Raw genomic sequence first — 14,443 nt, forward strand, 5'->3', positions numbered from 1 at the left:
ATACAAGTTGTATACAGATCTTGCACTTGGGACCCCCTCTCAGATTAGTGCTCCAAATGGCAGCTTTTGTAGCTTGGGCCTTAAACTGACCCTGATGACAAGCCACACAGTTGTAACATACTTTTCTTTTCCAATGCACAGGTTCTAGGTACTTTTGTTATTTAGTAACTACGAGGGATATCCAGAAACAACAGATGTTCTGAAATAAAAAATTAACAATATGAAAGAAACCAAATTTTGTGATATATTTTTTAAAGGAAAATGCTTAAGCTATTTTTCAATAAAATTGTCATTCTAATTAAGGCACGTATCATACTGTGGTACAAGTTTTTCAATACTGTCTCTGTAGGAACCTGCCACCTGTGATTGCAGTCTCTGGTTTATAGCAGCAGGTAGTTTGGTGCCAGCATCAAAGGACTGCGTAGTGAGCCACGTATTCATTGCTGGTAAGAAGTGGTAGTCGCTCATCACCAAATCGATGCTGTACAGTGGATGGTCAAATGCATCCCTTCTAAAACCCCATAGGAGTTATTGGGTATGAATGGCCACGTGTGGACGTCCATTGTCGTGAAAAACCAAAACTTTTGTGCTAAGTTTTCCCTAACATTTGTTTTGTATCACCCACCTTAACTTTGTCAGTGTTTGACAATACCTCCCTGAGTTAGTTGTTGTGCTATGTTCAAGGAAATCAATGAGAATCACTCCCTTAGAGTCCCAAAACACAGTAGTTATGATCTTCCTTGCTGACAGCATTTGCAAACACTTCCTCAGTTTCTTAGGAGAATTTGTGTGTTCCCATTCCATTTTTAAAATCAGTACTCCATTGCCTTACTCAGCTTTCACTCATTATTCTTCTTTTGTAAGCATTTGAAAGACTGCAACAAATTTTAATTGGTTTGCAGTTCTTTTCCATCAAAAACTTAATCACAGAATGCACCTCACAAGTGGTGGGATTTTCTGTTGCAGTGTATATTTTAACACATCACAGAAAGTAAATTACCAGAGACACAGACCACATGCTACCACCACAGGATACATACTGAGAGTAGGAATGTTATGGCCACACCCACAGCTGCAATAGCCCAAAACAACTGTTACTTCCTGGATGACCCTCAAAATAATTATGCACTAAACATTTGAGTTAGAGAAATGTAAAGTAATTTTAATAATATCATTAAATACATTCCAGGTTCTAATAAAAAGTGTGAACTAGATTCTCATGCTAAAGAGTACTTGCGTGTTTGGAATCTTGAAACACACAAGGAGGAGAGAACTCCACATGACTTCTTTCAGCGTACATTGATGGCTGTTTTCCTTCTTCGAATTCTGCAAGACAGTGGAAAATTCTTCCCAGCAAAAGAGAAAAATGCAGGAAAGAATGAAGGTAAGATTTTCAACCAACAGAAAATCGAAGCTGCAATGTAAAAATATTATGAAAGGATAGTTGCTTCTCACCATATAGCAGAGATTCTGATTTGCAGATAGGCACAACAAGAAGACTGTCGCAAAATAAGCTTTCCGTGAACAAGGCCATTGTCAAAAATAGACAAAAAAAACACACACACACACACACACACACACACACACACACACACACACACACACACACACACTACAAAGGCCTTATCTGCAACTCAACATTTCTACTCTATAACGAGTAGCAACTATCCTTTTCATATCATTGCAAGGTAAGATTTTTATTAGACTTGCTTCATGGTTATTTCTCCATATCATAAAACTGAAGAATGGTTTGATATTTAAAGAAAAAAGGATTTCATGGTAATTATGCCTGTTAGATGTTTTTCAGTGTATGGATGAACCTGAGTTTACTAAAAAAATTCAGTTTTGTGTTATATCAACAATGTGTAATGCTGTCTTGGTTACAATAGTGGCACGAAATCAATGACAATTTCCAAAGGTAAATATAATTGGGGAAAGAAGGAAGCAGGGCAAGAATAAGATGAGAAATCATTGTAAATGACAAAATTTACCCCAAAACTTGAATGAATACTTCCTGCTTCAAGTATAAGTAGTCTCTGCTTAAAAAATGCATATAAGGAAATAATTATGAAAAGCAAAGCATTAAATGCATTATCTCCAGATCATGTTTGTACATTCAGTGTGAGTAGTGTGTAGTCTCTTGGTGAAGTTAACAACATAATATTATAAATAACTTCATCAAAGAGAAATTCAACTGAAAAAACTAATAAATTACAACACATAATTTCTGGACAATTCTTACATTCAGGAGGCAAAATGTGTATTACTGCTGATAACCACAAGTAAAAGTAAAAGTGGTTCACTTCCTAGCTTTTGGAACTAGTAAGTTCTTCCTCAGAAGGTAGGGAGGGATACGATGGGGAAGGTTGGGAAGATGTTGAAAGTGTTGAAGAGCAGGAAAAAAGCAAAGCTTGTTGTGAGAGTTTTTAAAGGTCAGCAACTGGAATAACAAGTATAATGTGAATTATCTAAGAGTGTATATAAAAACAATGGAAACTCCAGGTTGGAATATCAAAATGTAGGGAAAGATGGATTGCAACTTACCATAATGACAACGTGGAAGCAGCAGTCTGGAGGGGATACGGAAGGGAAAGAGACAGCACTGTCTAAGTGGGGAAGAGAGGACTGCTGTCTGGCAGATTGTGGAGGGAGTAGACTGCCAACAGGCACAGTTCCAGGAGGTTGTGGAGCAGGGAGGTGGGGCAAACAGGGCAAAAAAGGAGAGGAGTGGGGAAAGATGGGTGGGAGTGTTGGCAGAGGACAGCACACAGAATGGCTGCCGCTAAACTGTGGTCAAGAGTGAAGTAGACAATCCTGTGCCACAACATGCAGCTGAACATAACATGCTTGATTTCAATGGCTGCTTCACTATTCAAGTAATCTGGAGCCTCCCATCCAACAGCAGATCTTCTGAACTGCATAGATTGGAGTTATCCTTATGAGATATTCTCTCTTCCTGTAATTATCCCAGCTTCAACCTACAGTAACATACTGTTCCCACACCCTCTGTTCCTGTAATAATCCTGGTTTCAGCCTGCTGTAACATACTGTTCCCACACCCTTCACCCAACAGTTTTCACCCCCACTGTCCTATCAGCTTCTCCCCACCCTTGTCTCCCAATCTCTTTGTGTGCTGCCCTCTGCTACTGCACTCATTCATCTTTTTCCGCTCCTCTTCTTTTCTGCTCTGTTTGTCCCACCTCCCTGCTCCACAACCTCCTGACGCTGTGCCTGTTGGCAGTCTAGTCCCTCCACACTTCACCAAACAGTGCCCCTCTCTCCCTCCACTTGAATAGTGCTGTCTCTTTCCCTTCCCTCCTCCTCCAGACTTGTTTCCATTCCATGTGACAGTTGCATTCTGGTCCGAGCTGCCTGTCTACAACTTAATGTGTCGTCTTTATGGTAAGTAGCAATCTACCTTTACTTACATTGTTGTTAGTGTATATGAAATTTGTCTGTGGTCTATGTTGTAGGAAGATGGCAATGCAACAATTTATGTAGCTCTAATCTGTGCATGTATCTTGAAAAGTTCACAATAAAGTAATTACATAAAAGTAATACACAACAGGTTATGGGTGTAAACCTCTAAAGAAAGAAATAAAAAAGGTAAAAAATAGAAGACGTGAATAATGAAAGGGGGGTGGGATAATAATAATAATAATAATAAGTCACACTAAAATGTCACAAGAAAATAAAGAACTTTGTGATAAACAGGTATCTAAAAAAGCAGTACTTTTAGCAAGTGGGGTGTAGAAATTAGAATATTGTTTAACCACAAGATCTGTGTCATACCATGGATGGAAATGAATCACTTGAAAAATGTGAAATAGTAGAAACAAAGAAGAAATGGCAGCAATGGGACAGCAGATTGAAACATTATGAGAACAAGAGTCGAAATGGTAAAGCCACATGTATTGTGTTGTGAAACTTCCAAGTCTGTGTACAATAAACTTAAAGCAACATACAAAAGAAATGCTTCTCAAAGAACTCAACAGTTGCTTCAAGAACTTAATAGTTTCAAATGTGATAAAACTAATGAGATGGCAAGTAATGTAAGGGCACTGCAGAATATAGTTCTTTAACTGAACTACCAACAGTCAGAAAAGATGTCAGATAGTATATTCATACCCAAGTTTCTGTCTATTTTGCCAGGTGAATTTAAACAGTTTTCCTCACTATGCGATTCGTCACCCAGTAGTGAGAAGATTGTGGGAAATTTATTTCCAAGGCTCACAACAGAAGAAGAATGATGAAGAGAGTATCATCTTTAATATTCTTTTTAACAGGAAGGATCTAATATGTAGCAATTGTGGGGACATGGAAATTTTTCAAGGGAATGCAAGAAGCCTAAGAAGAAAGAATACTGTTCTATATGAAAGAAAAGTAATAACAGAGAACAAGAGCACTACTTTAACAACAAAAATAAAGTTCACTCAGCAATACTAAACCTGAGTATATTCTCAGCGAGCCTAGGCAGGCCTTTAAAGTCCTGTCCTCACCACAAAAGGACAAACTATAAAAAAATACTGTTGTTCTATGAACAAAGAAACACAAAAACATGGGTGTCTGAAAAATTTACCCAAGAGGGTACAAACTTCTAAAATTGCTCTTTCGATATTACTAATTTGTGCCCAGAGAACTTAATTTGAGGGGAAGAACACAAGATATATTGCATTTCAAAATTTAATACTCATCCATTCATTCAGTATTTCTTTGTTCACAATTTTTGCCCTCTTCCAGAGCAGAGAATGGTACTCTGACAAATGCATTTGGCCCCACATATGAAGTATAATATATGAACACATCTACAGTGTTGGGTGGTTGTGTTCTTCAGAATCTACTACAATCGCTCTCGCATGTAAACCTGAGTATATTCTCAGTGAGCCTAGGCAGGTTGTTTTAGCCTTCAGACAGAAGGTAAGCCGCTTTTGTCATTAAGTTGTGCAGCAGTAGAAAGGGTCCCCTTTTGGTAACTGGAGACAAATGTTGGACAAGTATTCTGCAGCCATGTTTACTTCACGCTCGGTGTTGAGACTGCCCCTTTCTGGATCGTGATAAGGTCTGTACAAGGAAATGGCAGAGGGAAGGTTGGGGACTCTATTTCAGCTGTGTAATGGTTCACATCTGCCAACAGTATCAAAACTGCCACTGCAACAAGGGAACAGTATAATTTACCATGGCAGATTGATAATCAAATAATGGGAAGTTATGTTGTGCTTGGTAAAGCTAACATGTTTCCCATTTCACTCGGCAATACTAAATTTAACATTAATAGCACTGCAGACAACTATTTTTAGGAATTGATCAAAAGCCAGTATGAATCAATAGTAGCAGAACCAACTCCTACAGCAGTATCTCCACCAAAAGCAGTAAAAACGTCAAGAACAGTTACAATAACAACAACACATGCAGTAACAGCTCCATCAACAGCAGAGCCAACTCTAATACCAGCAGCAAAATCAACAGCAAGAGCAACAGCAGAACCACCCATAACAGCAGCAGAGCCAACTCCAACATTAGCAGAACCATCACTGTCAACTAAAAAAACTGCAGACATCAGACGGAAGTCTGTACCTCCATCCCATCTAAAATATTTTTAGTGGAAAGCAGAAGGAGGAGGAAGCCCGCAAGATAAACAGAGATATGACTTTATTTAAGTCGTAAAATCAGAGGAATTTACAACACAGTATTTACAATTTTAAAATAATCCAACATAATGTACAGTGCCAGAGCAATAAATGTCAACAATTAGATGTGTTTGTAAATGAAACTGTGTCAGATTACTTGCTATTAGTGAATACTGGTTATCTGATGCCAAATTAGAACTCTTTAAACCTTTATACAAGATACTAGCTAATAAGTTTTGCAGATCTTCCACTAGAGGTGGGGGTGCATCAATGTATGTAAAAAGCAAATTTGATTTTAATTCTGTGAATGTAAGTAAATATTCATTAGAAGGGACAACTGAATTATGTGCAGCATGTGTAAAAATACCAAGTGATGATATTTATGTTATATGTTTGTATGGACCCCCAAGTGGAAACTTTGAAGTTTTTTAACAAAGTTTTGTGACATGATAGATAATGTTTTTATGTCACACCTGAATAAGTTAGTAATTATCGGAGATTTCAACATAAATGTATTAGCAGATAAGTTACACACTAGAATATTCAAGTACCTCAGCTCGAATATAATGTAAGATACCTGATAAACACTGCAACTAGGGAGACTGAAACATGCCAGTCTGCAATCGATAACATAATCAGTGGTATTCATCTTTATGATCCAACATCTTATGTTGTTATAAGTGCTTTGTCAAGCCATCATGCAGTAGAACTAGATGTGAACATAAAAAAAGCTCCTACACACAATTGCTATAGATATGTTAGGATGAATACAGACCAAAATATAACTCATTTGATAATATGCTACGCAGTATAGATTGGAACAGCACATTACAGTTATAGCAAATTCTCATGTGCACTATACTACATTTTCAACCAACCCTATCCATTAATAAAAAAAGAGCATTCCATCACTGCTGTAACCTGAAACTGGATATCAAGTTCAGTCACTGACGCTAGAGAAAAACTAAGATGGTACGAGTATGCTATGTTAAATGACTTGAGCAATAAATAATTAAAAAAAGAGTTCAAAAAAGGTTAGAAACACTATAGAGACCTCCTAAATTCTGAAAAACAGAAACATTTTGCAGGCGTCATTCAAAACTCAAATAATGATGATGATGAGGTCCTGTACTCCGAGGAGTATAGGGGACGATGCAGGAGACCCTCACTGGTGTACTAGGCCAGGTCCTAGTGGAGATGGTTTGCCATTGCCTTCCTCTAACCATAATGGGGATGAATGATGATGATGATGATGATGAAGACACAACAACACCCAGTCATCTCGAGGCAGGAAAAATCCCTGACCCCGCTGGGAATCGAACCCAGGACCCCGTGCGCAGGAAGAGAGAGTGCTACCGCAAGGCCATAATATTTCCAAAACATCATGGTCACTAGAAAATAGACAAATAGTTATTCTGGGCACCATACAACAGAATATCACTTTCAGATAAATGGTAAAATAGAAACTGATCAGAAAAAATAGCAAATCTATTTAACAATTACTTATTGCCTCTGTTAGCTCCATCAGAAACAGTCAGCTTAAAAACCACAAATACAAATTCAGAGGAACACCAGTGTCAGGAAGTATATTTTTGGCACCAACAAGTGAAGAAGAAAAATTAAAATAGTGAGTAGTTTGAAGAATTCTCAAGCAACAGGATATGATGGTCTTAGTCTGGACACTCTTTAGAAATGTATTCATAAAACTGCATCACCTTTATCAGCAATTATCAACTTTTATATGGAAGATGGTCTATTTTCAGGTGAGTTGAAAACTGCTCAAGTTGTTGCTATTTTTTAAAAAGTAAACAGAAATCTAGCAGAAAATTTTGGACCCATATCTGTTCTTCCAATAATATCCAAAATCTTTGAGAAAGTAATGTACATAAGAATCTGGAACTTCCTGGTAAGCAAAAAAGTGATTTCTAAGGGGCAGTACGTGTTTGTCAAGGGGTCATCCACCATTACAGCAACATCCAACTTAATCAAAGACATCACTCAAGCAATAGATAATAAAGAACATGTATGTGGCATCTTTCTAGACTTATTAAAAGCATTTGACTGTGTTGATATGACCATATTGCTGGACAAACTGTGGAACTATGGCATTCAAGGCACAGCCCATAATCTGATTAGATCCTATTTGACAAATAGGAAGCAGTTTGTGTCTATTAGCACTATAGAGGGAGCATACAAATCAAACACCGCTGACATTAATTTTGGATAAATTCTAGTGTCCGATACCACCCGTCGGCTTTGACCAATGACGTCATATGCAAGGCAAAGATGCTGCAATGGACAATCTATGAATGGAACGGATTATACTCGTAAACAAATGAATGTAGTATGCCATAAAATAATACATTTAATGTGACTATTATGTACGCGCGAATTTCATTTAAACGAGTTGAAGATGACTGAAATAAATAAGAACACGAGAGCAATTAAAAGTGCATATATTATGTAATATAATAGAACAGCGTTGTGTAGAACCTGTTGACAGTGATGTGGAAGGCGTAGTGTACCGTTAGCAGAGCCTGTTCTATTGTATTTTCTACACGTACTGCAAAAACGATCTAAATAATTAATCGTCGAATAGTTGGAATCGGTAACCAGAAGCAACCTATGTAGGAGGTCATTTCTAATTACCGATTCCAATATTACTGTTTGTTGCGCAAAAATCACATATCAGAAACGTGTGTAAAAAAATGATCTTGTTACTGAACTACAGAATACTACCTGACTTTCAAAAAATGAAAATCTTTACACAGATTACTGCACATGTAAAGAAATAAAATGCAAAAAAGACCAAACCTTACAACCAATAACTATACTACACGAAAGTCACACCAGCTGCAGTAGCTCCAAATAACACTCCGTAAAATCGATACACCAGGAGTGACAGTAAAATTAAGGCAAGTGTAGCAAAAACATCAAAAAGGAAAACATAATAGTGGCTATATAAAAAGAAACATACCGCATATGAAATTCCAAAGGAGTTAAATATCGAGGCTGACGAGAACGAAATAAGAATATAGCAAGGCATAATAATGTCAGAAGGTGAAACTGTTACAAAAGAAGCAAAATCCAGAATAACTAATGAAAAAATAATAAGAAACACAAACTCCAGGCACGAATGAGGTACCACTCAAATCAGTTCTTCCCGCCCTCAATCAGGCGCAAAATTTGAAAATAATAAAAAAATGAAACCACGAGTCAATCGCATAAACCCTCCGACAAAGACACAGCAATACCCCTCGGCCCACCATTGTAACCAGAAAATATTAAAACGACAGAAAAAGCTCCCTCCAGAGAAACCAAAAAAGTAGCACTCGCACAATACAGTAACATAAAAAAAACGCAACGTAAAACAAGAAAAAAGTATAGGACCCACCAACACCTAACTAACGAAACGAGGCCTGTACATTTTGCTGACTACTTTCATAAATGCAAGAAATAAACAATAACCTTTAGGAATACTCTTCCTCCAACAATATTCATCTAAATGGCCTTGCAACAGTGAAATCCTTCTCTTTCCCCACAATGACTCCCAATGATTGCAAAAATTTTGTAGTTGATTTACGGTCACTCATTTTCTGAAGCAGAATTTCGCAGTAAAAATAACTGACTCATCCATAACGAACACCGTGAGAACACAAGACCTTATAAATCACGACTACTTATAAATCATGACTACGTTCATTAACAAAAGATGCCGAAAACAAATTACGAGATGAAAACAAAACAATCTACATCGAATTTTTAATATATGAGTGTAACGAGGAAATCCAGAGAAAGCATTTAACGTTCATCGACAGCAATCTGCAGCACAAACAAAATAACATCACACATTACATCATTTGTCAAAGCCGACGGGTGGTATCGGACACTAGAATTGACCCTTAATTTTGGTATTCCACAGGGGTCAGTATTAGGACCACTTCCTTTTATTATTTATGTTAATGACATTCAGTCTACAAGAAACCCAGCTACAGCTATCTTATATGCATATGATACCACATTAATATACTGTAATGCTAGCTATTCACAACTTGAATTTGAATCCAATATTGCAGCAGGCATAATTCTGCAAAATGTAATGAAAACAAATTACAATTAAATACAAGCAATTCAGTCTACATTGAATTTGATCTTGTGAGGCAAAAAGCTCATGAAAATCAAGTTTTAGAGGTTGATGAATACATTAAAAAAGAATGCTCGACCAAGTTTCTTGGCCTGACACTTGATGCAGAGTTAAATCAATCTGATCACATAAATGATATTTGTGAAAACCTATCTCCTACCATATATGGCCTAAGAAAACTGACATCTTTTTGTAACATTACCACTCTGAGGCAAATATATTTTATACTATTTGAATCCCATCCAAACTATGGGATAGAGGTATTGGGATCCAGCAGTAAAAGTAATACAAAAAGAGCACTTACCATACAGATGAAGGCACTTAGAATTATGGGAATGAAGTGTGCCAGGGAATCCTGCAGAAATTTGTTTAAAGAATTTAAGATATTATCTGTTCATAAACAGTATGTAATCATTATGGCACTAAACAGTAATAAAACACTTAATAAAGAAATACATGACCACAACACTAGAGGTACAGAGAGACCCCACAATATCTCTCAAAGAACTACACTTTATGAGAAAAGCCCTCACTATGCAGGCATAAAACTAGTGAATTGCTTTCACCCTAATATCTCCAAACTGCCCATTACAGAACTAAAAAAAGAAATTAAAATTATGGCTCCTAAACAATACTGTGTATTCAAAACACAAGTTTCTAGATTTAGTACACTCATAAGATGGAAGACCCTTTTTTCTAAAAATATATGAATCTCAGATCTTAGACAGTTGATGTTGGATCAAAATGAATAAATAAATAAGAAGTCTATATCCAGATCCCCGGAGGGGCAAGTGCCTCCCTTGCCCCCTTTGGAGAGAAGAGTCGTCCCTGAAGAATACAAGAAAGAAGACAGAAAAGAAGAAAGAAAACACTGCACTTATTGTATTTGAATGCAAAAAAGGAAATGTTTCTGAAGAAGCTAACGAGAAAGAAGAGATAGTCATGGCTGTTGATAGCACGTGTGCAGAACAGATGTGTAATAAAGTGGAAAAATTAACAAACGTGAAAGACTATGATAGTATGTACTGTAAAAGTTGTCAAACAAAATAAATCAATAAAAATAGTAACAACAGGAAACAACAACAAACATTCTGTTCAAATTTATAAAGATAAAATACTCATTCTAAAAAGACTAAAAACAAGAAGTGGATTGTATGAAGAAAACATTAAACCTGAAATGCAGTCAATATTGACACAAGATGTATATAGAAAGATGATTGCCCAGCATTTATTGAATACAGATTCTACATGACAGTATTAGATGATTTCATTCATTTTTGTGTAACCTATTTGTTAAGATATAAGTCAGAGGCTGCAAAATTCATAAGAAACTGTGTGTTAGAAAATGATAATCAGTTCAGTAAGAAAGCGTCGAAAACAAGGTGTGATAAATGTGGTGAATACATCAGTTGTGAGTTTAAGAATTGGTGCGAAGGAAAAGGAATTCTGCTAGAGTACAATATTCCTTATAGCTTTCATCCCAGTGGAAAAGTTGAGAGACTAAATCTGCACTAATGAACAAGGCAAGCTCTATTATCTCCAATAGCAAACTGAACAAGAGCTTTCGTGGGGTGGGTGGGGAGAGGGGGTGTGGGCAGGGAGGGGAGGGGGAGTTGTACTCACAGCAACATATTTAATCAAAAGTAACTCAGCTATTAATCAAAGTGCTAAACCTGCAGAAAAGTCGTTGATAAAAGACCAGATCTGTCAATAAAATAGATAAAAGAAGTAATATCTAGGTTTTGGTTGGTTTGGCTCCAAATGTCTACAGACCGTTAGCTTATAAAGTTCATAATAAAGTAATCCAATGAATGTAAAAACACAAGACATGGAAGGTCAAGTCACTCAGACCCCCTGATGAGAGGGATACATCCACCAATATGTGGGATCAGAGTGACCTGCCCTTTATTTTTAACCTTCCCCAACCAATCTCTGTCCTCCCTGAGAAAAGAATTATTATTTCCAAAAGCTAGCAACAGTATCACTTTCACTTTTATATATGTATAATGACAGTACTACACATTTTGCCTCCTGAATCATAGTAATGGCCAGCAACTCACACATAATTTATTAGCATTATGTTATTGGTCCCTGTTTTGCAGGGCAAAATCCTCGAACGCCCTTAAACAAATCACACACAGTTTGCAGAATAAGCAGTGCTGAATGTGCTAGAATGAATTATTTAAAGGTTTTGAAACTAGTTCTGAGATATGGGAAACATTTGTCATAGGCCGATATAAAGTTGACAAAGATTAGCAAAGCCACAATAGGGCTATTACCCCATTATGCTTGAAGTGTTACTGACCTGGACTTAAGGTCAGAAGTCTAGCTGCTTTATTCCATTGTCTGTCCTGTGGTTATTTGATTTAAGGGAAAGTTGTTAAATAATGAACACAACACTACAAAAATTAACTTGCCATCTTCTTACATTTATTAACACAAGAAGCATTATGACAATCAGCTCATATCCGGGAATTTTAATAGGTCATATATCACAGGTTGGAACTTCACCTACACTGTTATTGTTTTAACACAGTGGCAGCATATCTACTGTACACCTTCACTACTGAGTTCTGACTGACAAAGAACATGAGATTTAAGTTTGTTACATGGCAAATTGGACCATTTTTCTGTTCAGCCTTGACTTCAACGGATATAGTTGCTGTACTGAATCACATAGATAATTAAATTCCAACAGCTTGGCATGGACATAGCAGCTGACTGCATAATGTTAATGAAATAAATGGTATTATCTGACTGACTGATAGCGACACAGAGATGTTCGCAGTTTAATTACTTAACACAGATACTTACCACAATAGTTACATCTTGTTGCTGTACTGAATGGGAACGAGTCAATGATTTATAACATTATGTTCATATTCTAGAAGCTAAACGAGAACTGACTCTACTATTGTATTAATGTCAACTTATAGATGCATACAATAATAAATATTGTAATTTATTATTACATTTTGAATATTAACACAAAAACGAGAGAAATTTTTCGAACTACTATTGTATTAATGTCTACTTATAGGTACATTCAATTATAAGTAATGTAATTTATTATTACATTTTGAATATTAACATAAAAATGTGAGAACTTTTTTAAAAAAACATAAAGAAACAATCAGCAAGGAAGCACATCCATTTAATTATAAGTTAGATGGCCAGAAAATAACAAAATTATACATACTATGTTATGAAGATGACTGCTATTTATTGGGGATTGCCAAAGCCTGCCAGAAAGCTTAAAGATGGTGAAATTTTCCAAATTGAATAATTAACAAACTAACAATATAGCTGAGATGCTGAGTCGCAGATAGGCACAATAAAAAGACTGTCACAAATGAATAAAGCTTTCGGTCACTAAGGCCTTTGTCAACAATAGACATAGACACAAGGTCTTGACAAAGGCCTTAATGGCTGAAAGATTTATTTATTTGTGACAATATTTTTATTGTGCCTATCTTCAACTCAGCATCCCCACTATATGGTGAGTAGCAACTTTCCTTTTCATAATATTGTTACATTCCATCCTGGATTTTCCATTGTTTAGCAAATTAACAAGTCATTTTCATGAAATTGGGTATTTTTGGAATCAGAAAAATCTAGGCTACAAAACTATGGTACTAAATATGGGAAATAACTGCAAGTTTAACTGGAACATTCTGAAACAGGAATTTTTTTGAGTATGAATAATTTTTTAAATGTGGAGTTTTTGGAAATAGTTAGATGTTTGTTGAGAAGACATGAATGAGGACTTTCAAATGAACTAACCCATCTTAGAAACAAACAGCTATTTGCTCACTGTAAATTTCACCTTCACGTGGTTTGCATTTATAGTTGGTCACTAATATTAAAGGAGAATATTTCTGGATGAACTAATCGTCTTATTGTTATCAGTATTTAAGAAACATTGCAGTGAATAATAAAGCCTCAATAATCTCTGCTTAAATAAGAAACTGGATATTTTAAGTAACTATTGTACATGTACTATGTGTAAAAGATAAAAAAAAATGTAGTTAAGAAAGAGTTCTAGCAAATGGGGCTAGCCCAATTTGCTATGTCTCGTGATCTTCGAGGAGTTGCAATTGCAATGGTATATCAGAAGCTCAGAGGAGTAGATCTGTGAGCCTTTGAGTCCTGCCTAGAGCAGTTCATGGATGGGCCCATTCATTGTGGAGTCAGCAACATACGGACAGGGCACAGAATGATGTTAGGAAGGTGTTTCCTCACAAATTAATCCCATTTCAGTTTACAGAATTATTGCACACTCAAATATGAAGAGATAGTGGTAGGCAGTATAGTCATAGGTACACCAAGTTTAAAGACCAGAGGTCTTAGTGTGAGGAAATTAACACACTGGATGGGTATACTGAGTTTCATGTATTCACTTGTTGTTCCCCAAATACTGTTATGTTCTTTTTTTTTTTTTTTCATTAAACTTTGAGGTCATCAGTATCTTTATCTTCACGATGTTTCATATATGGTGAGATTAATATCACTGTTGTGTGTGATGTCCTTAGGTTAGTTAGGTTTAAGTAGTTATAAGTTCTAGGGGACTGATGACCTTAGATGTTAAGTCCCATAGTGCTCAGAGCCATTAATATCACTGTTCTCACTTGCACAGAGTTCTTTTGGTGTGGCACAGTTAGTGAAAATTCTG

General features: G+C 36.3%; 1 protein-coding gene across 5 annotated transcripts in view; it reads left to right on the forward strand.

Moving 5' to 3' along the window:
• Positions 1 to 14,443, forward strand: part of LOC124805123 (SET and MYND domain-containing protein 4-like) — a 136,689-nt gene that overhangs the window by 97,327 nt on the left and 24,919 nt on the right. For all 5 annotated transcript variants that reach the window (XM_047265579.1, XM_047265578.1, XM_047265577.1 and 2 more), the window contains one exon: positions 1,190 to 1,384. In XM_047265579.1, coding sequence (XP_047121535.1) covers positions 1,190 to 1,384 — 195 coding nt within the window. The remainder of the gene's footprint in view (positions 1 to 1,189; positions 1,385 to 14,443) is intronic.

The sequence above is a fragment of the Schistocerca piceifrons genome, chromosome 7 (assembly GCF_021461385.2).
Source record: "Schistocerca piceifrons isolate TAMUIC-IGC-003096 chromosome 7, iqSchPice1.1, whole genome shotgun sequence".
Classification (NCBI taxonomy): domain Eukaryota; kingdom Metazoa; phylum Arthropoda; class Insecta; order Orthoptera; family Acrididae; genus Schistocerca; species Schistocerca piceifrons.